This window comes from Diadema setosum, chromosome 21, assembly GCF_964275005.1.
Source record: "Diadema setosum chromosome 21, eeDiaSeto1, whole genome shotgun sequence".
Classification (NCBI taxonomy): domain Eukaryota; kingdom Metazoa; phylum Echinodermata; class Echinoidea; order Diadematoida; family Diadematidae; genus Diadema; species Diadema setosum.
The window spans coordinates 15,981,037-16,007,385 of NC_092705.1; the positions used below are offsets into that span (position 1 = coordinate 15,981,037).

General features: G+C 38.2%; 1 protein-coding gene and 1 long non-coding RNA gene across 2 annotated transcripts; both read left to right on the top strand.

Moving 5' to 3' along the window:
- Positions 1-65: 65 nt before the first annotated feature.
- Positions 66-18,856, top strand: LOC140244355 (DNA excision repair protein ERCC-5 homolog). The gene is made up of 14 exons (XM_072323997.1): positions 66-180; positions 2,176-2,358; positions 3,078-3,244; positions 3,820-3,935; positions 5,164-5,271; positions 5,807-6,023; positions 7,009-7,158; positions 7,856-8,884; positions 11,371-11,490; positions 12,484-12,697; positions 13,560-13,704; positions 14,399-14,590; positions 15,107-15,191; positions 15,963-18,856. Exons 2-14 carry the CDS (start codon positions 2,271-2,273, stop codon positions 16,755-16,757), a joined length of 3,426 nt encoding a protein of 1,141 aa, XP_072180098.1. The 5' UTR covers positions 66-180; positions 2,176-2,270; the 3' UTR covers positions 16,758-18,856.
- Positions 8,886-10,500, top strand: LOC140244170 (uncharacterized). Its single transcript, XR_011902268.1, has 3 exons — positions 8,886-8,924; positions 9,684-9,786; positions 10,440-10,500. It is a non-coding gene; the product is annotated as an uncharacterized lncRNA (long non-coding RNA).
- Positions 18,857-26,349: the final 7,493 nt, after the last annotated feature.

Below are 26,349 nucleotides of genomic sequence, written 5' to 3' on the forward strand. Positions count from 1 at the left end.
ATGCACCGCTAACCCCGCGTTAATGCACGCTGCTGACAGACGACCCAGAAGGCAGGCCAGGGTATATGTCGCAACCAGACAGTAATGCGGTAAACACACCGGAGGTCACTGATGACAAGTGCCACTGCCAAGTGAGGGAGATTTTATCTGTATCTCTGAATTTGAATGTCTGATCTCACGGTAAGATCATCTGTTTCCAATATCACCATCAAAGTAGCAAGATCCAAGGAAGGGTATAAAACACGATAAAATTTGATGGCGTTATAAAGATTGGGAAGGAAGCGCTTGTGAACTCATTTGTCAAGGAATGTATGTGTGAACATGTGGGACTGTTGTCAAGTGGTGTTGAGTGTTATGTAAATTTAAACATAAACATTAAGTGAAGTGAGCACCCAAAACTATACACAGCCCAGTCGCTGTACATGGTACATCGTCGCTGTTTTCGCATAGCGTAACAGTGTCTGGTCGGGCTACCAATCGGTCAAACTCACTGAACTGTGTTGTCCACCAGCTGGCACCTATAAATTGCTGTCGTATTGTAAATATTGTGTAATCGGAATGTCGGAATATTGCAGCCCTTTACTCATAACTGCCACTGGCAATCTGATTTTACACGTAAATTTTATAGATCTAACGTTAGATCTATTTCATATCTAACAGTTAAACAAAGACTGCACATTACCACAGTAGCACAATTAATTTACTCAGCAGTCTTCTCTACAACTTTGTGTAAATTAGTTGTAGACCGTCTATTAAACTAAACAGTTAACATGGCCTGGTTAACTTTCATGATTTGGATAATTCCACTCCTGTCTCCTAATACAGGCAAGTTCATGAGTTGTAACACTAACAGTTAGTCCCGACAATACACAGACCAACAGTGAAAATGATTTGACTACCAAAGGTACAAATGTTCTTGTAAGAAGATTGTATAAAATTTATATGGGTAAGGATATTCGAAGATGTGACATTAGCTGATTAGGGCCTAACAATACACAGCCCAGTCGCTGTATAAATAGCAACAGGGCTGTACCGGCACGGCCCACGTACAACACAAAGAGAGCTCAGAGATCACTTTGTACGATCGCTATTGAGTTTTGATACTAGACATCTAGACATCATTTTTTGTCACCTCAAACTCATAAAATGTAATCTTCATTAATGACACTACATATAATTCCATGCTATCGTACACATTTCACAACTTACCGAAAATCAAGATTTATGCAGCAAGTGGGAACGGTGCATCTGATATTACAGTGATAATTGGCAGTTCACGCGATCTGAATGCACTTTTAAAGGTCACGCTGTCGACTGTGCTGCTACCAAAGAGCGCACGCACACAGTAGATCACTGCACTTCCAGCCACGCACGCGCACACATAATTTGCTGATTGGTCAACGCGCCATTTTGAATTCTGCAACAGTGAACCCCGACGGTTGGGGATTGCGCTAGAAAGTGCCATTTTTTGTTCAATGGACTTATCATGAGGGCTGTCTATGGACTTATGTACCTTCTGTAATAAGCATGCACTTTATGAGAGTAACGTACAAATGTCTATAAGTAATGTATAAATTGATATAAGTTTTGTAGTTGTGTTGTGGTTCCCCACTTTGATGGTGAGGCTCGGTCTGTCTGACGCTGTGCCGAAGCACAGCGTCTGGTCGGGCTGATTAGGGCCATCAGTGGTTCTACATGATGTTCTTTGTAAGTAGGTTAAAGTTTGTGTTTGCGTGAGTAATTTTTCACGCTTGAGCTAGGCTGGGTGAAATGAATTTCAAAAAGCCATAATCTTTGATGGTGGAACATATGACATGCAAAAATATTTAGTATGTTTTTATTTTCACACTGGTTTCTGCTCATGCAAAATGCACAAAAAAAATCCACTTTTACACTAAATTGGTAATTGAAGGCTTGCATGCAGTTCCTGATTTATTCTTTAGATTTATGAACAGGTTTTTGGTACTAAGAATAAACGTGTCTAGGCCTAATTCTTAATCTTTCAATCTTAGCATGGAGGTAGTTCTTTGTACCTCCATGATCCTAGTAGATGTGAGACAAAAAAAAAAAAAAGATGAAATCAAATTAAATCAAATCAGACTAAGCTCTTACATGACTGATGAGTTAAGAACCTACCTTGTATTTCATGAATTTACCCCTTTAATCAATTTTCAGGAACACACAGAGGAAAGGTGATGACATTTTAGTTACTTGAGAGCCAGAGACGAGAAGGGATGCTGAACTGAAGAAAATCTGATTGAGGTCTCAACATGGGAGTTCAAGGATTATGGAAGCTCCTCGAGTCAACGGGGAGGCCTATTAATTTGGAGTCATTGGAAGGCAAAGTCTTGGCAGTCGATATCCTTTTTGTTCTAACTATCATCATGGACTTACAGCCAGAAGCTTTTTATAGACAGGGAAAGAAAGTTGTTTGTTTTGTTGTTGTTGTTGTTTTCAAGAATAGTTCTGAGTTTTGATTGTTAAGTGACACTAAACAAGCAATTCAAAACAAAAAATTGCATAAAGCTTGCTTATCCTTGTTGAAATAAAAGAAACTAGACATTTTATATAGATTATGTAATGGTACTCAATCAAAAGTGTGAAATCACAAATTAAATGAACTGTTTATATGGTTGACTGAAAGCAGACATGGATCAAACTTGCTGGTTTAATATTAAATGAAATTTTGAAGAAAGTTTTGCAAATTATGTCATCCATTCTGCCATAATTGCTGTTTCTTTTAATGCATAACACATTAAAGTGCAGTTAATGCAGGCATGGATTTCCAAAATTGGTAAATTTCTTTATGCTTACCTGTGTATGTACAGCAAAATTTTTGTGTTTTTTTCTTGAATTCGAGAAGTGGCTTGGTAGTATCTACAGTAGATTTGCGTGAATAATACATTGAAGGTATGACCCCGGTTGCTGAGATAGTATTATTCATGTGATTTTGCCAATTTCTGTATAAAATGAATATTGAGGTATCCCAGGTGAGTATGGTGATGTTAGCTGTAATCAATATGTCATTCTAGGTTGAGGACTCCTGTATTGTTTCCTTGACACATGACCTCTCGTACATGTCAGCATCTGGCTGAATCAAGCAGTGTTGGGTGGCTACAGCAACAGTCCTGCTAACCCCCACCTTCAAGTCCTGTTCAGTCGTATATGCAAGTTGCTCTTCTATCGCATCAAACCAGTTTTTGTCTTCGATGGAACCCCTCCACAGATTAAGAGGCAGACACTGGTAAGATTCAAAGAATCATTGAGACAATTCCTTACATATATTTTATTTGATGTGTGAACAGAAATATGTTGAAGGCCTAATGTCTATATCACCTCTCCATGTAGGTGCCTGTTCCATTATGAACAAGTATAATATTTTGTATATACGAGAGATATACATATATATGGTATACTGGTAGTTATGCAACACTTTAGACACAGCTTGAGGGCTGTGTCAGAATGATTATTGAGGATATCTTAAGTTATTTGACAAGGGGTATTTTGTCCAAATTTGTTGGATACAGCATCATTTCTACTTACTGTAGTAATGATAAAAATATCCTACAGCATTATTATTTTGATGGAGTAAGTCATTTCAGAATATGGAAAATAGTTTGTGCTTGGCTTCTTGCCAGCACTTTTGAATGTTTAATGTGAATTTTTGTTGTACTTCATTTCATCAAATTTTGAATTGTGTTGCCTTGTCTATGTTCTATGTATGCAACAGACTAAACACACCATAACCAAATTTCAGTACCTGATACATCTTGACTGTACAAGCAGGAGTGATGAATAATCTTTTCTTTGTACCATCAGGCTGCAAGACGGCAAAGGAAGCAGCTTGCCGCAGCCCAGTCTGAAAATACTTCTGAGAAGATCATCAAGAATTTCCTCAAAAGCCATGCAGTCAAAGCTGTGATGGAACAGAATGGGTAAGGCCAACACATCACTATCTACAATAGATTACTTTAATATTCGCATGAGTAATTTTTCGCGCTCAGCTAGGTAAGATGAATTTCGGATGATTTTTATTCTGCGGAATCGAGACAGTCACTAGAGGAATGTTTGATGTGCAAAAATGTTTGCATGTTTTTATTATCTTGCTGAAATCTGTTTGTATGAAATGCATGAAAATTTCCACATTTACAGTATGGTATATTGCTAGTGTTGAACTTAGCTAGAATAATGACTTGTAAAGACATAAACAGATGAATACAGTGAGCAGCAGGTGTTTTAACATTCCCTGTCAGTTCAAGCAAGTGATGTGTTGCCGGCACTGGCTAATTTTGTGTTGATGTTGTAACAACGTTGAAGGAATCTTAATAAATGATTTAGCATGTGAAAAGTGAAAATTTAAATGACATTGTAGCTAAATATGAACAGCTACTCATAATCTCTTTCCTTCATTTTCCTTTCATACAATGTAGTTTGAAATTAATGAAATTAAACTGATAGTGTAATCTGGAATGTTTGTCAATATGGTATAGAATGTGACTGTATCATTTTAGCACATTTGCATGTTGGTGGGTTATTGTATTGAGTCTGAGGCTGTGTGCTGCAAGAGCAGTCACACCCTATAAATCTTCCGAATATGCCTTTTTCTGGGACAAATATTGTACCTTAAGAAATGCGATATTGGAAAACTCTGGGGTCTGACCCCTGCACCCCCCCCCCAAAAAAAAAAAAAAAAACAAGATCCTGCTTACAGCTTTGATTGTTATTCATAGTTGAAATCTTTGAAGGCTTCCATGGTGGTAGAACGTTGGGTGGTAGAAGGCTTAATGGTGCACCAAGTATAATCTTTCTAGGGTATGTATGTATGTATGTGTTTCGGCAAGCATGTTCTCGCCGTTCTCAAGGGAATGAGAACATTCCCTTGAGAACGGCGAGAACATGCTTGCCAAAACATCGGGATTCATTCCCTTGAGAACGGCGAGAACATGCTTGCCGAAACGTCGGGATTTGGCAGGCCCTTTTCAGGGCCACACACATACCCTAGAAAGAATACGTGGTGCACCGTTAAGCCTTCTACCACCCAATATTCATAGTTGATTGCTTGTGCCTCTACAGAAGAGACAAATATCCAGTGAATGTACCATCTTCCAACACAGTTAAACAGAAAAATTATTTCTATCATCATACCCATCTATCTCTTACCAGGGAAGGAACATCCAAACGGGAACCAAAGTTGAGGTTGCCAAGGCGTCGGGACGATGATGACATGTTTGAGTTACCACCAATGCCCTCTACCAGCCAAGGAGCAAATGGGTAAGATTATGGTCCAAGTAGTCAGCCGTTTTTGGGCCAATATACACCGATACACCAAAGTCAGGAGCTAATCTTATTACCTGGGATTATTCTGTCTGTCTGTACTATCACTCACTATTAGTACAAATTAATCACTGTCATTTCTCCATATATATGCAAGAAAAAAAAATATTTCCCCATTTAAAACTTTGAGATGTGTGCATTCTTTCTTTTATGATGCTTATACTGAAGAGATGTTTCACTAAGAGTTGTACTTATTATAGTATAAAGCATCCCAATCACTCTGAGACCATCATGGGAAACTGTGTAGCAATGTATTGTACACACACACACACACACGCACACACAAAAGCACACACAGTGTCATGCATCACCCTACGGACACAAACGAGAAAGAAAAAAAAATCAAAGATTAATTTGAAGTCACGTAAGGTATCACTCGAAAGTTGCGATTGAGAATGTATTACGGGGTCAGAAACTCAAGTCACCCTTTGTGTCACATCTTCACGCTTGTCCTGTCTGAATCTTCTTTCAGCATCGAGGGTGACGATGAAAGCGATGATGACGGTATTGCACAGGCAGTCGCCCAGTATCAGGCGGAGCAGGCAGAATCGTACCAAGACCTGCGGCTGGTGGACGTGGAGTCCGAGTCCTTCCTGTCCCTGCCCGTCGAGGTCCAACACGAACTCATTACCGAGATGCAAGAGTCGTCCAAGAGAAACTCCTGGTCAAGAATGCACCAGCTGCCCCAGGTCGGTGGAATTGACCACTTCCACTTTCTTCTCTTTAATTTCATGTCAACTCAATGAAGTGACCAATTGGACTCATTATGCCAAGTCACACTTCTAAAAATACTCATAAATGCACTTGGCTCCTAGAAAGTTGCTCTGATAGCAATTCATGTCGCAGTGGCAAGTGTCATTGTAATGGCAAATATCTTGCTTCCTGATTCGCTCTTTGTACCGAAGTTGCTATTCCAGTGAAAGTTGCTATCTAACATACCTTATGAAATGGAGCTCTAATCTTAACTCACACCTCTTATGTAACATTAAAGCAGAAGCATACAGTAGGATAGACAATATTGCTATGCCATTTAAAACTGTACATAGCATGCAACATTTTGCAATTCCCCTTCCTTACATTTACACTTGTCTATGGACCAGGGAGAAACCTGCTGATGCGGGGGTTTCTTCTTCTATTTCATGATGTTCCAAGATGATATTCTTCTCTTTCTGCAAGGAACTAGTCTTTCTTAGGACAATAGCTGAGGCAAATAGTAATGATTGTGAAGATAGATCGAATTAGTAGCAGAAGTACATGTAGTAGTAGCAGTAGTAGTGGTATTAGTAATGATTATAACAACAACGACAATAATAATGATAATGATATAGTGATAGTAAAAATGATAATCATAATAATATTTATAACAATTGCAAGTAAAATAGTGATAAGAAGTGTTAATATTATCACTTCTTATAATATTATAAGAAGTTAGCATATTTACTCATTTCAGCATTATTACTATATTCAAGGAATTGTGGGATACCTTCTTGCTCATATCATTCTTGATGTTTGCTTGTTGTTCTTGTTGTTATCTTACTAGAGATAAAGTAATATATCAGTTATATTTCAAATCTTTTCTCTGGTCTCATGACTCAAAACTGAAAGCAGTATGTGAATCCTCTCATAAATCCTTGTATTTTTATTTCGCCACCTCTCCACTGTCCACCTTTGCAGCAATCCGGTGACTTCTCCCGCTACCAGGTGGACAGACTGATCAAGAAGAGCAAGCTGAGTGTGAGGCTGGAGGACCTCCGGAAGGAGATGAAGAGCAGGATGTCATCGTCGATGGCAGCCCTGCTGGATGCAGAGGCCCAGAGGAGCCAGGTGAGCTGGGGCAGTTTTGGCATCATCCTCAGGAAGAGAGTGGGAATGAAATACTCTAAAAGTGGAAATTTTTTGCAGTGCAGATTTTTTTTAATGCAAAATTTGAAATATGCAAAAATTTGTGCTTGCTAAACTGTATTTAATCTAATGCTACTTTAAATTTTGATTCTGCAGAATGGAAAACATGCAAACTTCATCTTACAAGACCAAGTGCAAAAAGAAAATAATAATAAACAAATTATTTGCTTGAAATTCTCCTCCTTTCCAGTAAACTCTCTTATAAGTTTAAACTTTTCTTCCTTTTTTTAAAGAATTTGCAGTCATTACCAAGTCAAACCAAAGATGGAATTTGTTGTCATATTTTAAAGCAAATTTCAAAACTTTCTCCGAATCTGTGATTGGAACCACATTTGGCATATACAGTTGTACATACTCACCACATAACTCAAAAACGCCATCTGGAGATGGAATGAGTATAAAGAAAATTATTCTATGAAATGGAGATAGTAGTATTTTAGCATGCATAACTTTCATAGGAATGTGGTTGTTGAATACTTGACAAGTTAACTGAAGCTATAATTAAATAGAATCCCGATTTTACAAAACAAATGACAGAATGCACTCCTTTCATTGAGCACGTATCAACAAAGGTATGTCATGCTCTTCACTGGCACTCATTTGTCCTTTGGTGTCGTAGGTTGATGCTGGAAGAGTGGCATCAGAAGACGCCCAGCATTACATCCTGATGAAGATGGGCAAAGAGGATGAGAAAGAGGAGGAAGAGGATGACGGGGCGCTGGAGGCGTCTGTCGTCGCCTACAGACAGAGGGCGGGCTTTTCCACCAGTCTGGATATTCAGATGGAGAAGGCGATGAGGAAGAGAAGCTCTGCGGCTGTGGAGAGAGACGGTTCTTCGTCTTCTAGAGAAAGGGATGCAGAAGTTGTGGACACAGATGAGTCGGCTCCACCAAGGAAACAGATGAAAACAGAGTCTGCAGATGGGAATGCATCCTTGAGGGAAGAGGAGATTGAGGAGGGGAGTGAGAAGTTGGAGGATGAAATCCAGGATAAGAGGAGATTGATTGAAGAACTTCTCAAGAAGGTCTCTTCCAATGCTGATAACACCAGACTTGCAGCAAAGAATCAAGAGACATCCTCAGCGAAAGCCCCTCAGCGAACTCCCAATGTCGGCAAGGAAGAGTCACTAGGAAACAGAGACGCTGTGCCTGACAGTTTGCCAGAACGCCAACGTGAAATAAAGAATTCAAATGAAATAATCGTGCTCAGGAATGATTCACCCAAAGACTTCAAACAAGATCAAGGCGGTAGTGCAATAGATGTTGACCTTACTAATGATGCTAATAATGAAACTTGTGTTGGTAACACAGAAAATGAGGCTGTTGCTATGGAAACAGATGATGCAACTGCTGTCGACCTTGCAAGCAATAAATATAAGTCTCAAAGCAAATCCAACCAAAGAACTGTACCGGAGAAAGACAGAACCCCAGAAGTACTCAATTTAAGTGATGATGATGATGAAAATGAGCAAACCATGTTGCAGAGCAATGTTATCTCCTCACCAATGAAGCTAAAAGAAAAGGAGGAGGAGGAGGTTGAGGAGGTGGAGATAGTGGAGGAACTGGTGGTCAAGGAGGAAGATACTTGTGCTGCAAAAGAAGACTTCCCAAAAGCAGAAGGTGATGAGGATGAATTTAGGAGAGATAATAGGAGGAAGATCAGTGAGGATGACAAAGATGGCAATAATGGTGAGAGTCCTCCAGGAAATTATAAATCCAGAACCAGACTGGTGTTTAATTTTTTTTAAGCTCTACAGAATAATAATGCCCTTTTGCTTCTGAACATAATGATTATCTACAGTGTATATATGTTCACACAAAAATTTAGTCAGTGATTACCAGTCAATCCTATTATCTTTTATCTGTTTCTTTCAAGTGATATATCAGCAGCTATTCAGCTTTGGGTATTATGATTTCCTATCTCTCTGTATGTTACACTGTATGGATAAAATAGTATCAGTAATCAGTATAATTCATTTGTTTCAACCAAACTCAACACATTGAAACATCCAGAATCATAATGATGAAAGTTTTAAACAAGTACTAGAGTTCTTGTAAGATCTTGATACATTAAATCTTTGATCTGATACATTAAATCTTTAGAAAAAAAAAATTCACAGCACAAAAAAAAAAAATAAATAAATAAATAAATAATGACTAAAAACCCTGCCTTTTCATCACAGAATCATGCTGAACTAGCCATCACCCTTTTTGTCCAAGTTTGTGTCACTGGAATTTGAGCAAAAAAGTTGTTCACATAATTTTGATGTGTCTTGTAGTGGTCATGTGGACAGAATTGTGATATGTTTCACTCATGTTCTCATGTAATACATGGATAAACTGGGTACCTACCGGTCTGACAGACAGGTCGGACCTGTAGAAATGGGTTAGTGTGCTACCCTGCTTAAAGCCATTTGTTTTTGTTTTTGTTTTCCCTTTAATCTTCAGATGACTTTTTGGAAGTGGCAGACTTCCCAATCCAGACATGGTCTGAAGTGCAAACTGAGCAAACTGCCATAGAAATTAAAGATGAAGAGGAACAATATGTTCAGTAAGTGTAAATTAATTGTCATGGTCAAATTGATAAGGCAAGACTTTCTGATGCAAACTAAGTCGAGTTTTTGTTTGACACAAAACTCGAAAAATTGTTTTTAATCCAGTCTATTTGCTTCTTCTTTGTTTCATCTGAATTATTTGCCAAAGCTGCTACATAAAATGTAAAAAGTCCATGTGGCAGTTATTTAATCATGCCAAATCTATAGGTGACATGCGTTATCAGATCGTTATATACAGTTACTGTATGTGATCATAAATTTGGTTTTATGGCAAAACTGTAAAGCATACATTCCATTGCCTAGTAATTTCCTTGAGTTTTATCATTTTCCTTCAGCTGTCAGAAGATGAGGAACTCCCGACCATTGACTGCCAGTTTTGTTTTGTTTTTTAATTTTCATCATCACTTCTACGACAAGTGACAAATTTGTATTTCGTTGGTCTTAGACAAACAAATGGGATGATAAGAAATCAGATGAAGCAATAGGCTTACCTCATGAATTATCACTTTATGCTCTTCTGATATATTTCTTCTTTCCAAAACTCCTCACAAAATTTGTTAGATAATACCTTCTGCTTCTAGCGAATGAGATGTATTTATCAACATCCAATATCTCATCTGATGAAGGAGACTGGTTTCTCTTCTCACAGGGGAGATGAAGTTGTGGCTGAGATGTTGCAGGAGTCAGACCAGGAGCCAGACATTGACGAGTGGCTGGGAGCTGATTTGGTAAGAGGACTTGCAGGGAAGCTCCAGTTCATGTTCAAATCGATTTAAATTTCATATATATCAGAATCTCCCCCCCCCCCTTTTTTTTTCCCAAAGAAAGTAATGGTATAGGTCACAATTTTTTATGCAAATCAAACCAAAACATTCCATTGTCCTGTATACAATTCTTCACTAAAGTTTTCTCATTTCAGGGGCAGAAATTACAGTAGGAGAAATTACATTCTGTATATCAGACTGTTAGAGTGTTCTGATGATCGTGATGTCTTTTCAGTTATGATCTTGGTTTTTTTTATTTTTTTTTAAAGGGAGAGTTGCAGTTGCAATATTATTGACTATAAAGTGATTTCATATCTTAAGTGTAAACAACCAGTTGAAGAGTTGTTGGGAGGTGGCATTCTGGCCTCATCTAACTTTCATCTATGTGATTATAAGTGAAATCTGTTTCACAAATACAGTCAAACCTGTCAATAGCGGCCACTCCAAGGGAAACGAAAAAAGTGGCCGTTATAGGCGGGTTACCGCTATAGGCATGGTCGTTAATATGGCTTTTCTCTTGGAGGAATTGTTTCAGTGGTCCCATATGGCAGGTGGTGGCTGTAGATGGTGATCACTACAGACAAGTTTGACTGTACATGCTAAAGCTGTGAAATGCAGAGTATAGGATGTAGATCAGTTTGGTCATTTTGTTGGGAAAACTCAATCCAAAAAGAATACCCAAATTACTTATACAAAGAGTACTGCTTATGGTGCCCCGCAAAAGTGTCTAGCAGCATTGTGCATGCAATTCACACATTTTTTATAACGGGAGGACGTAGTCAAGTTAACTGTACTGTATTCTAATGCTTTTTCCAGGCCAGTGTTGAAGCAGTGAATCAGGATCTGGAGAATGAAAGACTCGCCCTAGAGAAAGAGAGAAGGAAGCAGCAGAAGAAGGCCACTTCTGTGACAGATGCCATGTATGCTGACAGCAAGGTACAGTCATACTTCTTGTGCTTATTACCTCCGCCAAGTGAGGAGGTTATGTTTTCATTACCGTTGGTTTGCTTGTTAGTTTGTTTGTCTGTGTGCAAAATAACTCAAAAAGTTGTAAACGTATTTGTATGAAACTTACAGGAAAGCTTGAGAATGACACAAGGAACAGGTGATTGAATTTTGGTTGTGATGCGGAAATTTTAGTGGATTTTATGAAAGATTTTCAGTATCTTGGCAGGTAGTCAGTGAACTTGGGAGTTCAAGCTGGGCATTTTTTTAGGTTTGCATGCACGCACCAAAGTGCGTGCTCTAGTTTCTGCTAGGGCGAGGTGCACCATGTAGCTGGAAGTTGATGGCATAACAAAAGGCTTCTTTATTGGGAAATTGGGCAATTTTCAGCATGCATACGTATGGGTGGAAATCTCTGATCTCTATGGAAAGACAAGATCAGTGGGGAAATTGAGTTGCTTTGCAGAGGACTGCGCTCTCAGAGTGCTTCTCTCTGTGCAAATATGGACTTGTGTGTGTTTGTGTTTGTGTGCAATTGTTAGAGTTGAGACACATGTCCTGTGTTCAAATTCTTTACTTTCAGTGAAATGAAGATGAGTAGACAACATTGTGTTGTCTGTAGGTAAGGGTAGGCAGTCTCGCTTTTTTAAAAACCACATGTGTGTCTACAATTTGGTGTGTATTCATCTGGACGTAGAATTGTCTCAAGGGTGCATACAAATTCTTTTTATTTTTTCAGTTGATTTACAATTGTTCTTATCAGATTTACGAAACATGCATATGACACATACTTGTATCAGCTTTTAAACCTTATGCAACTTTCTTGGCATCTCTCACTGAAAAGCTGATAGATAGTCCACAATTATTTCAGTGAACACTTTTTTATGGTAGTAGAAATTTCTATTTTCACTCCTTTTGGAAATATTTAAAATGAGTAAAGAATTCACACATAATACATTTAGTTGCCTGTTGTTTGATTCCCAGGAACTACTCCAGTGTTTTGGCATTCCATACATCGTCAGCCCCCAGGAAGCCGAGGCCCAGTGTGCCTATCTGGATCTGACCAATCAGACGCAAGGGACCATCACCGAAGACAGTGACGTCTGGCTGTTTGGCGGCCGACGGGTCTACAAGCACTTCTTCTCCAAGAGCCGAGACCCAGAGTTCTTCAAGCTTGGTGACATTGAGAGACATCTATGTGAGTTAATGTCCTCCACTTAGCTGCACACAAAGAGGTTATGTACGAGTGTGTATTATACAACACATGTGTAGATCCTTGCCATCTGAGTGGATGAATGCAGGTCACATGACATGGATCAGCTCTCCCACGCTCACTCCTAATGGCAGTGCAATAGACCACTATTTAACAGTAAATCAAGCGAGCCAGCAGTGCAATAGATCCTAGGACCCACTGAACTTGTGAATCGTAAAGCATTGGTGCATACGCGCACCCAACAAGACCTACAGCCAGATCTAGGCCTAACTGTTAGTCCTCCTCCCAGAGAGGCTTAACATTAGATCTATTTTGGTCTAGACCAGGCCTATGATCGTATGTTGTATAAAACAATATTCAATGATTTCTCATTTGTGCTACTGTTCGAATATGACATTCGGTGCAAGTTTATCCGTTCCATTCTACTCCACATCACATTGTTGAACAGTACAATTTAACTTGCATGCTCATGTAATATTTAGAACCATTGCTCTCATTTATATACTAGAGTGCTCACCCACCATACGCCCTGTATAGTTACTCTGTGAGTGCATAGAGTGAGGCATTAGTGCGGGTTTGCCCCTCATGGTGAACAGCACTCCTTGCTAGCATACTAGCAGCCAAAGCCAGGTGTGCAGACTCACATAAAAGTTCAAAAGTGCAAGTACACCCTTTGGTGAGAGAGTAGAGCACACGTGCATCAAGAAAAAGATTGTTGTCACAGATGTGGGAGTTTTCAGTTTTGTTTGTGTATGTACATATGTGTGTGTGTTGATATTGTGGTGCTTGCATGTGACTTGGTGAACAATTTGACCCATGCTGTGCATCATATTTCTCTACATGGTAGTGCTGACCCGTGACAAGCTGATCAACCTCGCTTACTTGATGGGGAGTGACTACACCCTCGGCATTCCAGGGGCAGGTCATGTGACAGCCATGGAGGTGCTCAGTGAGTTCAAAGGTCAAGGATTGGACTCCTTGCAGACATTCAAGTGAGTTGTAGAATGGATCGTTGTATATGAATGCAGCTGATGTAATATATATGCCATGTATTTTGTATTATTGTATATACCGTTTTCATATTCATTTGTATGATATTTCGCAAATTGGGACTTGTGTGAAGACATATTAGCGAGTGGTTAAATTCACAAGCAAGATCCACATTAATGAAATGAGGATGAAGTGTGATCTCTTCTCGAGTAAAAAATTAGCTATTTCCCATACAGGACAAGGCGTGTTACGAATGTGAGTTTTGGAAAGCAATATTTTTGCTATTCAAATTCATGAAATTACGTCAATGTAGGGCAATTTGTCAATCAGTTGAATATTTTTGCTAGTTGTTAATATTGCAAGTGTCAGACGATCTATAAAATTCATGCAAAATTAAAACACTACTGGTACTAGATGTAGCATCTGCACAGTGTTCAAAGTGGACACTCTATTGTGAGACTTGTTCTAAAAATGCTATGAGATTACTACAAAGTAAGGTTCTGCTTTCTTTTTAAACTATCTTCGTGAATTATCATGTAAACACATGAGGAAAAGTGATTCATTGAAGATACTGTACAGATGTAATATTGAAGATAACAGTATGTTGTATTTTTCCCTCACTCAGAATTCAACATGACAAATGCCAACTAACTTCATAATGTCGTCTCATTTCCATCATTGTCATCCTCCTGGTAGGTCGTGGTGGGATGATGTCCAGGGCCAGCTGATGCCCACCATCGAGACTCCGGTGAAGGGCAAGCTGCGTAAGCTAACCCTGCCAGAGGATTTCCCCAACCCCCGTGTAGCTGACGCCTACCTCTCCCCAATGGTGGACGAGTCGGAGGACCCCTTTGAGTGGGGTGTACCAGATCTTGACCTCATCAGGGAATATCCTTTTTTAACCCATGATGTATGATAAAATTCAATGAATATCATCCCTTGGCTGATAATACCTTGTATCTAAAAAAACAAAAACAAAAACAAAAACAAAAATGAAATTTTTGGAGGGCAGTAAACTTTTCAATTTTTGCAACATTTTTCCAAAACAGCAACAATTGCCCATATACTTAATTTCTCACTTACACACAGGTAAGTTATAGCAATCAGGAATCTATGATGATGCCCAGTAAGTTGAAAACTTGTAGAGGGCCATTCAAAGGATTCAATCCTGAGCCTTCGGAGTTCCATGTGATGTATCTACAGGATGATCAGTTTATGCAATCTGGATTAAATTTGTTATGTTCCTGTTTCCAGTGATCATTGAGTTTATAATAAACTATTTTATCTCACTTCATGCAGCTGGTATGACTCAGTGCATGGTATCATGTAGGCTTATTATATTATGCTGATGAGAGAGACAAATGTATATGTACTCAATTTCAACCTTGACCTGACCTTTGACACGTTTGCCCGCGAGCGGATGGGATGGCAGAAGTCAAAGGTTGATGAGACCCTGCTACCGGTGTTGAAAAGACTCAACGAGAAGCAGGTACTATGTCACTTAATCCTTCTTGCCTGCCACTGACCCTTCAGTCATTTGCCTCCATATTTTACATATGTACACAAGTTTGTACACAGACATACACTGTATTATAAACCTAGATACCTTCATTCCCAAATGTTAATTTAGTGAGTCTATTGTTCCAGAGCCCTGATCGGATGACAAGATTAAATGCTATTGTGTCAATATGATAGTTGTCAGATAGTGAAAATCTTTTTTTTTTTTTCCAGCTGTCACTCCTTTTTGTACATGTATTTTGTTACAAGAATAAGAAACTTTAAAAGACTGTATTTGGCATTAACAAATGCCAAGAGTTAACTAGAAATAGAGGGCGGCATCATTAATTTAGTCCTGGTTTCAGGTTTGACATATTGTACTTGAATTTTAAAACACTTTAGTAGGGACATATTTCACTTTCAAACATTTTATCAATTATTGCATACAAATTTTGATATTTTTTTTCCCTCCCAATTCTTGTCACGTTATAAGAGAATATATGATCTCCTGGGTTACTTAAGAGTGCTTATAAGCACTTTTTAAGCATATTTTATGTAGGTGCTATTATGACTATCAGTTAGTTTGTACCAATTTATGAAAAAGTCATCATATCCTTCCTAGCAGAGTTACTTATTTGATACTGAGCCCTAAATATATATTTTTCTTTTTGTGATTATAGTCTTGTATCATGCAACACATATTCTTTTTGTTCCTTTTCTTTTCTTTTTTGATTTCATTCTGCCAATAAATCACGACCAACAGGCCCAAACAAAGATTACAAGTTTTTTCATTGGTGGCCATGGCGGACTCCGTAAGAAGATCGCAAGCAAGCGTATGCAGCAGGTGCTTCGACAGATGGGACGGACAGACAGCAAAGATGACAGAGAGACGAAGGATCAAGAGGAGAAGGTGACACAGAAGATCAAAAGGACTAAGAAAAAGACTAAGAAGAGACTGTTGAAGGGAAGCAAAGTTGATGCTACTTCGAAGAGGAGAAAAGTAAGATTGGATGAAAGAGACAAATTTAAAAAGGGTGAAGACAAAGATTCAGGAATTTTGTCAAATAGAGACAGCGTTGAGAGTGACAGTGAGACTGATGAAAAAGATAAGGCATATCAGAGGGGTGACATATCGGAAGAAAAGTTTATCATTGAGGGAAATTCTAATGTGGTATCAACCAGGAGAGGCAGAGCGAGGGCTCAAGTGAATTACGATGAAGGTTCCGACGTGGACGACGACATTCCCGACGAGGCCCTCATCGCCATCGCGGACAAGTTTGAGAACCCGCACAGCAACCACTTCACGAGTGAGCTCAGGAATAGCGGGGTGCAACGTAGGGTCGTGAAGCATGCCAAGGTCCCGCAGACAGAAGATGATGCTGTGACTGGTAGCAGGTGGAAGAAGCTGCCAGAGATCGGGCAGAGGGGGAGACCGAGAGGGAAGGGGAAGGGGCAAAAGGACGGTGTAAGGTCCAAGAAGGGTAAAGCCTTGCTGAAGAAGGGACCAGTAGTTCCTGCGGGACCCAACCTCTCTTCCAGCGGGAGTGACTCTGACTGATCATTTGAGAAATGCTGAATTCATATGACTCCCATCATTAATGTTAAAGTGCAATTCCATACCAGTTTCAAGTTGGCTGTGATACATAGAGTAAAATCACATGAACTGAATGGTTTCGTCAATATGTGACCTGAATAAGGAAGTTGTTGAATTTTACGGTTCCCCATGCTTTCACAAATCAAGTCAGATATATATTAGTCGCAAGAACATCATCAAAGTGGCAGAGGTAATGTTATCACTTCGCAAGTCTACTTTTGATCTCTGCCCAATTCTGTGCTGAATTTCACTTTTCAATGTGAAATCGATAAGAAATGCTTGTATCCCTTGCATTGTATTATTGTGGTCTTGAAATAATCTAAGAATGGTGACTTTAAAAGGCATAATTTACCATTTGCAGATAAAACAAAAACCCAGCATAAGTACTTCAAAATAGTTCTAAAATGTGAGTTAGGGATAGAAACAACCAATGTAAAAATTTGAACCAGTTTAATCAATGTTAAGTATTGTTAAGTATACAAAATGTGAACAATAAAAATGTTTCCAGACTTGACCGTTTACAGATATAGTTTAATGAGAAAAATAGTGGTATCTCCATATATTTTAGGCTTTATTGCAAAAATTTTCTGTGGTAGGATGTTTTTTTATACAACTGACCTACACCTATGCATCAAAATGATATCCTAAACACTTTTTAAATTACTGCTCCCAAAGGTGAATAGGACATTTAAGAGAAGAGAGGTAGCAGTTGCAAAATCGTTGACCCCAAAAACTTGATTTTAATCATTTACATTGTATTTGTGTACAAACCAGAATTGTTGGGTGATGACATCATATTTCTTCCGTTTTTGTTTTTTTTTTTTTTTGTAAGTGCTTGTGTGTGGTGAAAAAAAAAATATCTATCCCTGTTTGGTAAAAAGGTGTGAAGTTTTAAAATGCCTTATTTTTGTCCAATTTGTGATGAAATTTTCACTACTGTATTCTGTTCATTAGATTCCACTCATTCCATTAAAATCAGCTTAAAGCATGGTGTAAAATTGCACTATCTCTGAACAAAGTACAATGTAGGTCATGATTAGATTGGTACGTGAGGATAATGTTGGTGCAAATGTACCTGTTGTTTGTATTATTACTTTTGATTCCTGTGAACAAAAATTCTCAGGCTCTTTCTTATGTTTGGTTCAATTAAAGAGCAGTACTTACAGAGTGTCAAATTCTTTGAGGAAATACTCGGGGTTAGATTTTTAAAAGATGGAAGGAACAGGGAAAGGAATCAAGAGTGTATTAGTCTTTTCAGCTGGTTTGTGGCATCAAAATGATTGGCAGTATGTTGCTCTATTAATAACAGCAAGCAAGATTTTATATGGTAACAGCAGTACTTCTCAAAGTTGATTTAAAAAAAAAAAAACAGTTAAAAAAGTTAGAAGGTTCATATTCGAGTGATTGTATTGGATTGACATGTAGTGCTTTGAAAATTTGACCAAAGATCCGCAAGAGCAATGGTAAAGAAAGTATGCTTGAAATATGATGCAACAAAGAAAATGTAGTGCAAGTTCCGTAGATTCTCCAAGTACTACTTGCCAAGTTCTTGATCCATTTTGTTCAGGTAAAGACATGCTTTAATCATAGAATGTGCGGGCAATGTGCGGAAGTATTCGTTCGTGTCAAAGACATTTTTTACTGTTGGGTAAACAGTGACTAATATCCTCAATTGATATTCAGGTTTAGCAGAAGCCATTGAACAAACATCATTAGTGATATATCAGCACTTGACCGTATAATATTGGAGGTAGTGTGAAAAGTGTAGTCAGCGTATTTCTTCAGCTTTATTCTTTAGTTTCTACGTATGTATGTGTGACTATGTAATGGATTATTTATTTCTGTTACGCAGTGCAGATTATACAATAGGCCTAGTCAAATTGAATTAGATTGGCAATACTATTTGATTTGTGTGCATGCTTTCACTGACACAGAAGATAAATGTCATTTTACTGAAATAATATTTTTCAACAGAAACATGATGAAAAAAAAAAAATTGTTTTAGAGTTCTGATATGTGTGGTCAAATTTCCTGGAGAAATATAAACCTTTGAAGTGTAAGAATGATGAGTATATTTCCTGGATGCCTTTTTATAACACAGAGTATTATGCTATCTATCTCATACCTATTTCTATCCATCAACTACAGTATCCACACTGTATGTTTTTGTCCTCTCACATTAGTTCGGAAAAAGAATAATAAATCAATTCATAGTTCTTCCAATTTTGTTGTGTGCTGCATCTTGACAGAAGATATACTGTGATTGCAATAGAATTTGTTGTATTCTACACACACACGCACACACACACACACACATATGTGTGTGTGTGTGTATAGAGAAAGAAGTGCGATGTTATATAGCGCAATGTCGTACTGTATAATATAATAGTAATACCAATCTTTTGAAATATTACCTTTACACAAATCAATCATTTACTTCAACACAAAAATACAATCTAACATCATCTCATCAACAGAAACATATTACATTATGTATCGTACATCAAATGAAAACATGAATTCAATTCCTGTAGCAAACTTCTGAAAATAATAATCATACTTTGCCGTCATTTTAAGCATGTAAGTGTGTGTGTGTGTGTGTGTGTGTGTGTGTGTGTTGTAAATCCTCTTAATGTGTCACAGAGTCCCATATATCCTGATTTGACAGTGAATTTACAATACAATCATGAAGAATAATGAATTGAATGCATTTGCAGTACATTAATGAGGAAATAATTATGTTCTCTTCCAGCGATCAGAATGATGATCATAGCAATCATTCTCATATACAACGTACTTATTTCAGTTAGCGATATTAGATACGTTGCTTTCCTTGTTATTTGACATGGGGACCAAAAGCAACAAAGGCCGGGGTAACATACGATCACGACTAGGAAAGTACACTGTAAATGTACTATATTATATTGCCGTGGAGAAACACGAGATGGCGCTGTCCATTGAACTGAACCAGAGCCTTCTATTACAAGGCTCTGATCTGAACCAGTCTTCTACTGAATTATCGTTATTATACACTATAGTTGTTCTCATATGTAGTTATAATAAGATTATTACCAAAGGCCGTATAAGTGCCTCATTAATTGTTCAAAATCCTTGCCGAGAATACCTCTGTGGAGTACTCCCTGCACGTAAGGGAATAATCAGCAAATTTCATGGACACCTATTTTACCGAGTTATAAGATTTGTAGATCCCTTGATTAACCACCACAAATCTCTTTAGACCATGTAGTATTTTGTCCACGAGTTTCCCTCCTTCTTCTGTGAAACCATAAAATGAATACTAGTACATTGTATGCCAAGGATGGGCTCTCGTAATGTAAAGCTGACATTCAACAAAGTGTAAACGCTAAGCTCTGAAGTTTTTTTCACCGGCAGTAACCTGGCGTCGAAGGACTCGTCACGCAATAGCACCTTGGTTACCAAAGAGCAATGAAGAGAGCGCATCAGTTGCCGTTGCAGGCCTGGTAAACGCTCTATTCTTTTGCCCTGTGCAATGGCGGAGCAAGGAATTCCGTAAAAGGGGGGGGGGGGGGGGTTGGTGGGCAAAAAAAAAAAAAAAAAAAAAAAAATATATATATATATATATATATATATATATACATATTTCTGGTGCCACTTCCGGGTTTAGCAGCTGACAAGCAAAAGAAAGGGAGGCCGCGCATGACAGAGGCTGTAACGCTGACAAGGGAAAAAAGGGGGTGGGCTCCCGTACGTGCAATACTTTTTTTTTTTTCGTTTCTCGTGCCAGTTCCAGGTTTCATGAGCTGACCAAAAAAAAAAAAAAAAAAAAAAAAAAAAAAAAGGCTTCAGCCCAATTTTCTGACACAGGCCCCCCTTTTCATTTGGTTCTTTTTACTTCTTTTATTTTTCATACAATTTAAAAGGGCCACGCACCGGGCGCCCCCACCCCCCCGATCCGCCACTACGATGTATCCCTTATTGAAGAGAAGCAGTACACCTCCCTGTGGCTCCTTATTGGGTCTCGAGCTAGTCACTTTGAACGTGTTGAGTATTTCATGAATCGTCAAGAAGACCTGTCTCAGCTGTCAGCCCTTTTAGTCCTTTTGTGTACAATGTGTCGCTCGTTGTTATTTTTTTTTTCGGATTGTACACAATAAAAAGTTGTAATCCTGGCAAACTCGTACAAGACAGCAGTATTTTAATGTATTCATGATGACAATGATGCAGGAACTCATAAATTCGATTCAATCAAGATAATCATTTTACCGTAGCTCTCTTTATTTGCGGAGAATGAAAATCGCAAAAACCGCCCCTAGCTACTCGGGTGTTCCTATTTTTCTTCTGTTCTCTTTTTTGATACTTCACTCTTAAATTCAAGTTGTTATCAACTCCTTTGTATGGTCAATCTGGTACATTTTTTCCTAAAGCAAAATCGCATATAAGCAGTTTTTGCCTTGTCTCATTTAGTTCGTTTCTTTGTGTTTGATTCATCTATTTGTGCGATGATGTTAGTTTGGTTGTTGCGGATTGGTCACTGGCATGTATTGACTGTCCCAAAATAACTTGTTTTTCTTTTATCTTATTATGGAACGGTCTTCAGGAACTGCTTGCGTGTAAGTTAAGTCTTTACACACGAGTTTTATTTATTGTAGTTAACTTTCAAAAGGACTTTGCATTGTCTACAGCCTTGTTGATCCGCCTGTATGATAAATCCATACAGCAAGAAAGTGTCGCATTTTCATCACTTAGATGTCACAGCCGCAGAAGTTTTTAAACAGCAGATCTCGTCTAAACGCTCGAACCTGAGTGAAGAAACTAAACACCTGACCGATGTGGCCAGTCATTCAATTTCCGGCTGAAGAGTATGCTAAGTGGACACCCGTTGTTAATCCACAGACATGAACATTAGATTGATTGGGCGTTTTAACTAATTGTTCCCTCCCTTTACTGCCAGACCCTACGGGGTTTCCCTAGACCAAAATTCTTCTGTAATCCGAACTTTCTCTTCTCCCGTAGTCGCGATGTGGCCTTTGGATAAAGGAATATCGATTCTGTCAGAAAGACCATGGCATTCAACCGTGCAAATCCGTTGTATCTCCCTCGTTAACTTGGGTTAAGAGGCAAGATCATACAAAGGCCTTCTCGCACGTTTCCCTAGTGACCCGTTCAATGGCGAGTCGGTCTACTTTCTTCCTCCACATTACTTTGTGGCCGAGCGCAAGTGTGGTAAAAAAGTGACCCCATTTGAAGATCACAACAGCTGTAACGTTCATTAAAACACCATCATTTATCAGTTACAGACTAGCAAACATTATTTTTTCGAAGGTTGCAATCCTATATTAATTTTGCTCGAGATGTCACATTTTATTTTGTTTTGTCATTCTAACTTACCGTCATCAAGGGTTGATGCCACCTTCAACAAAATTGATAATTATATCTATGAAGTGTCTTGAAGCAGTCCACCCACAGAAAAAAAAAAAGAATGCTTGTTCCTCATAAAGGAGCGAAGACGGCCTATTACTCCTGCCATCAAACCCAAACATAAATATAAATGACAAATGTGTGTAAAAAAAAAAAAATCTAACTTCGTCATTGCATGAGTCCCGTATTGTAAGTTTCATTTATTGTTTCTGCAATGGTACAGATAGAAATAGAATCACTTTAGAAAATATAAGAATTTATTTGTCATTGATCATAACTGTAACTATGTAGGCCTACAGGGGAGAATAATGTTTAAAAATTGTGACAGAAGACAGAGATAAACAAAGAAAATCAAACTGCCACGGAGGAGGGTCCCCAGTAAGCAAAGCTTAATGTTTGGGGCGTATATACACAAAGAAACAAATAGTTTTCAGAGACTGTCGATGCACTTATTACAACAAAACAACAAACTATTTCTCAAAATAAAACAATAATAAACATGTTCACAAGTGATGCTAAGAAAAAGAGAGGCATAGCGATATATCGTAGAGAATAACAGAAAAAAAAAATATTTAGAAAAGTATATGAATATTCAAGACCGGAGAGGTTTTTTTTTTTTTTTTTTCAAACAAATTTTCATGCGCTTGAAGCTGTGTTTTAGCGTAAGAGGACGCCTAGGAGTGTGTTTAGTTCATCCAAATTCAAACTTTATATTGCTTTTAGAGTGCCAAAGCGATTACCACACACGGAAATGCAAGTACGGTGTACGGCGAAATCGCGTAGCAACCGTAACAGCACGGATCGATGGCTCAAAGCAATGCATGGAATACGCATGACAATAATCGTCTGCTATAGGTATCAGAGTTCAGTGGTTTCAACCAATGCAATAGCATGTGTGTATAGAGCATGAAAAAAGAACAAACACTGCAGGTGTTACCAGTACACGTTTAGCAAACAGATCAGCGTACGCTTAACTTACACTCAGACTGTTTTTGTTTATGGTTTACATTGCCGTATTTATCACTTCGGAAAGTCCACAGTTTCTTTTGAGAACATAGATAAAGATTGTGTTTTATCATTAGTCTTCTTTCGACCGTATACAATTGAGAATAAGGACTTTCCCAACGTGACGGAATTCAATGACCGAGTGTAATCGTGTGCGGATATAGCTACTTCCTGAACTTTCCTTCGTCGGCGCAGTCACTCTAATTGCCTATACATAAAGGGAAATGGCAGTGGTGGCATTAGTTTGAGAAAACGCGTATTCTTTGGAAAAGACCTCTTTGGGGAAAGGACATATATAACGCTGGTAAGTGTGTAGAACTTTGCCTCTTCCATGCAGTTCCGATCTCTTTTTGCAATACTGGTGATATTTTACTTTTTTTTTTTAACTTTTAAATTTTTGCAATTATCGTTGGTAAGATAGAAATTACATTTGTCTTGTATGTTTCACGTCCTTCTAAATGAGCGTTAAAACGTATACCTTACAACGTTTGAAAGCATGTGTGGTTTATACGAGGAAACCTAAGGTACAACTATGTCATGAATGAATATAATAAGTGAAGTATACAATATCTATAACGCAGACAAAAAAGAGACCGACACCGGTCAGCTGGATGTATTGGACATATTGTTATAGGAGTTACATGGACTCGTAGAAATCGTGGATGATCGAGAAATGTGCAACATTACAGGCTGCATTACAGTGTTTGGGCATGTGAACATGTTTTAGAAATGGCAAACTTGGACCCTGCACCTTGATCAGTTTATAGCACATTCTTATCGATTGCATCAAACATTGCACGTGCATGATGCTGAACATTGCACATAATACGTGGACCGAAAGAACGTTGAAGTTTGTACACAAATCTTCAAATCATTAGATTTTGTGTTATCATATTTTTTCTTGCAAAAATGCAAGATGCATATGAGAGTCCATCATGTCCATAATTTACTCTTTTGTCAACTTTGTCGGTTGGTGGGCTGACGCCGGTATTTATAATGCAAGTTTTGTGTATAGAGATGTGAGGGAATCTTGCGATCTGGTCCTCTTGTAAACGTTGCATGTCGCTGTGATATTCAGCTATATACCTGAATCTATGGATACCTATATGGATGATTCTGAGCGCAGGCTGTAAGCCTCCATATTCAGATCCAGATTTGGTCCTTCTTGAAGTAAGCTGGGTCATGGCCAGATGGAGTGGCGTCAAACATAAACTTGATGGGTTCATCTTCCCAAAACTTATCTAAACCAATTTCAAAGCTGTATAGACGCTGGGTGCATCTATTAAGTTATTTGGTATAGGTATTCCAGGGTTTCCTGATACGCATATAGAACAAGTTTCTTTTTGTAGTGGTATAGATTATGATCTCAAAATACGTAACTTTTTACTATGTCCTCTTGTGCATTTTGTTATCAAACATAAATCAAGCACTCTACCTTTTGGTCATATCTATAAAATGACTAAAATGCTTCAATCATATCACCTCTTGCCCGAAGTTGAAAGTCCAAGATGCATCAATTTCTGTTCAGAAGACATAGCTCTTCACGTAGTGTTGTATAGTCTGCTTTCGACATTTTTTTTTTCAAATGAGGACTAAGATATATAATGAGATAAAACGCATGCACTCAGCTCCTTGACCTTGGTCGAAGTTGTTTTAATTCGATTAGCTGATCTAGATATCAATATCCGTCTAATTAGCAGGATATTGATACTATGATATTATCTATCAGTATTCTACTAATTATCAGGATATTGATTCTAGCATGGGTTCCAAGGTCAGATTTTGCGCCTAACTTTGTTTTACCGTCCGCCCCATATTTATTTTTGATGATTTTACCCAATTTCGAGGGTGCTAAATCAGAATCTGGATGATGCAACTGTTGTATTTTTGAGGACTTCGAGGTATTCAAGATGGCCGCCAAAATGGAAATTCCTACAAATGTCCTTTTTAATGATAAAAAGGTGAAAAGATTTGATGGTTTTAACCTATAAATCGATGGTGCTGATTCCGAATATGGATGAGGGAACTTGTGTATCCCTCAGGGTTTAAGCTATCCTAAATGGCCACCAACATTTTAATGACAATACAATAACTTCCGTGTGAATTGTGAAAATTTGAGTATAAATTGATGCCATTACTCTATTCTTAAGTGGGCTGAATCCAGATCTGGTTGATGCAACTTTTGTATCAATGATGGTTTTAGATGTCCAAGATGGCCGCCAAAATTGACATCCCAATTTAAGTATTTCCGCATATGAATGGTGAAAAGATTAAAAAGAAAACGATGGTTTTACCCTTTTTTTGAGAGAGCTGAATCCGAGTCTTGTTGATGCCCAACTCTTGCATCCTTGAGGGTTTTGAGATATTCAAGATTGTTTATGTCCATTTTGACGGCCATCTTAAATATCTCAAAACATTCAACGATGCATGAGTTTCATCTACCAGATTCGGATTTAGCACCTTCGAAATAGGATGAAACCATCAGTTTATTCTATTTCTATTTTTCATTGTTTGATATTATTTTGGTGGCCATAGTATGGTTAATCTCAAAACCCTCAGGGATATGAAAGTTGCCTCCTCCTTTTTCGGAATCACCACCCTCAAAAAGAGCTTAAACCCTCAAATCTTTTCAACTTTTCATCATCTAAATGAAAATATATGGAAATTTCTTTTTATTTTTCATCTTGAATATCTCAAAATCCCTAAGGATGCAATAGTTGCATCATCCAGATTAGGATTCAGCACCCACGAAATAGGGTAAAACCATCAATTATTTATGTTTGTCTAATTAATTTTCATCAGTTTGAAGGAAATGTAAAGGCATTTCAGATTTTGGCGGCCATCTTGGCGGCCATCTTGAGTATCTCAAGGATGAAATACAGTAGTTGCATCATCCAGATTCGGATTCAGCACCCTCGAAAATAGGGTAAAACCGTGAAGAAAAAAAAAAACATCGAGCGGACGATAAAACAAGGTTCGCAATCAGCCTCTGGAATCTAGACTCTACCTTGATAATCATCTTATCAATATCCCACTAATTACTGGGTATTGATTCTTCGATCCCATCTTATCTTTTGTTGATTGGTGATTAGTGTCTCTAAAGTCCCGACAGTGAAGTATGCATAGATGGTGTCATAAATAAAGTTGAACA

Bases quoted from the DNA above. Each gene is read 5' to 3' on its own strand.
- LOC140244355 (XM_072323997.1), top strand. From the start codon at position 2,271: ATGGGAGTTCAAGGATTATGGAAGCTCCTCGAGTCAACGGGGAGGCCT. The intron at 5,272-5,806 runs GTAAGATTATGG...ATCTTCTTTCAG, and splicing joins ACCAGCCAAGGAGCAAATGG to CATCGAGGGTGACGATGAAA. The intron at 13,705-14,398 runs GTGAGTTGTAGA...TCCTCCTGGTAG, and splicing joins GACTCCTTGCAGACATTCAA to GTCGTGGTGGGATGATGTCC.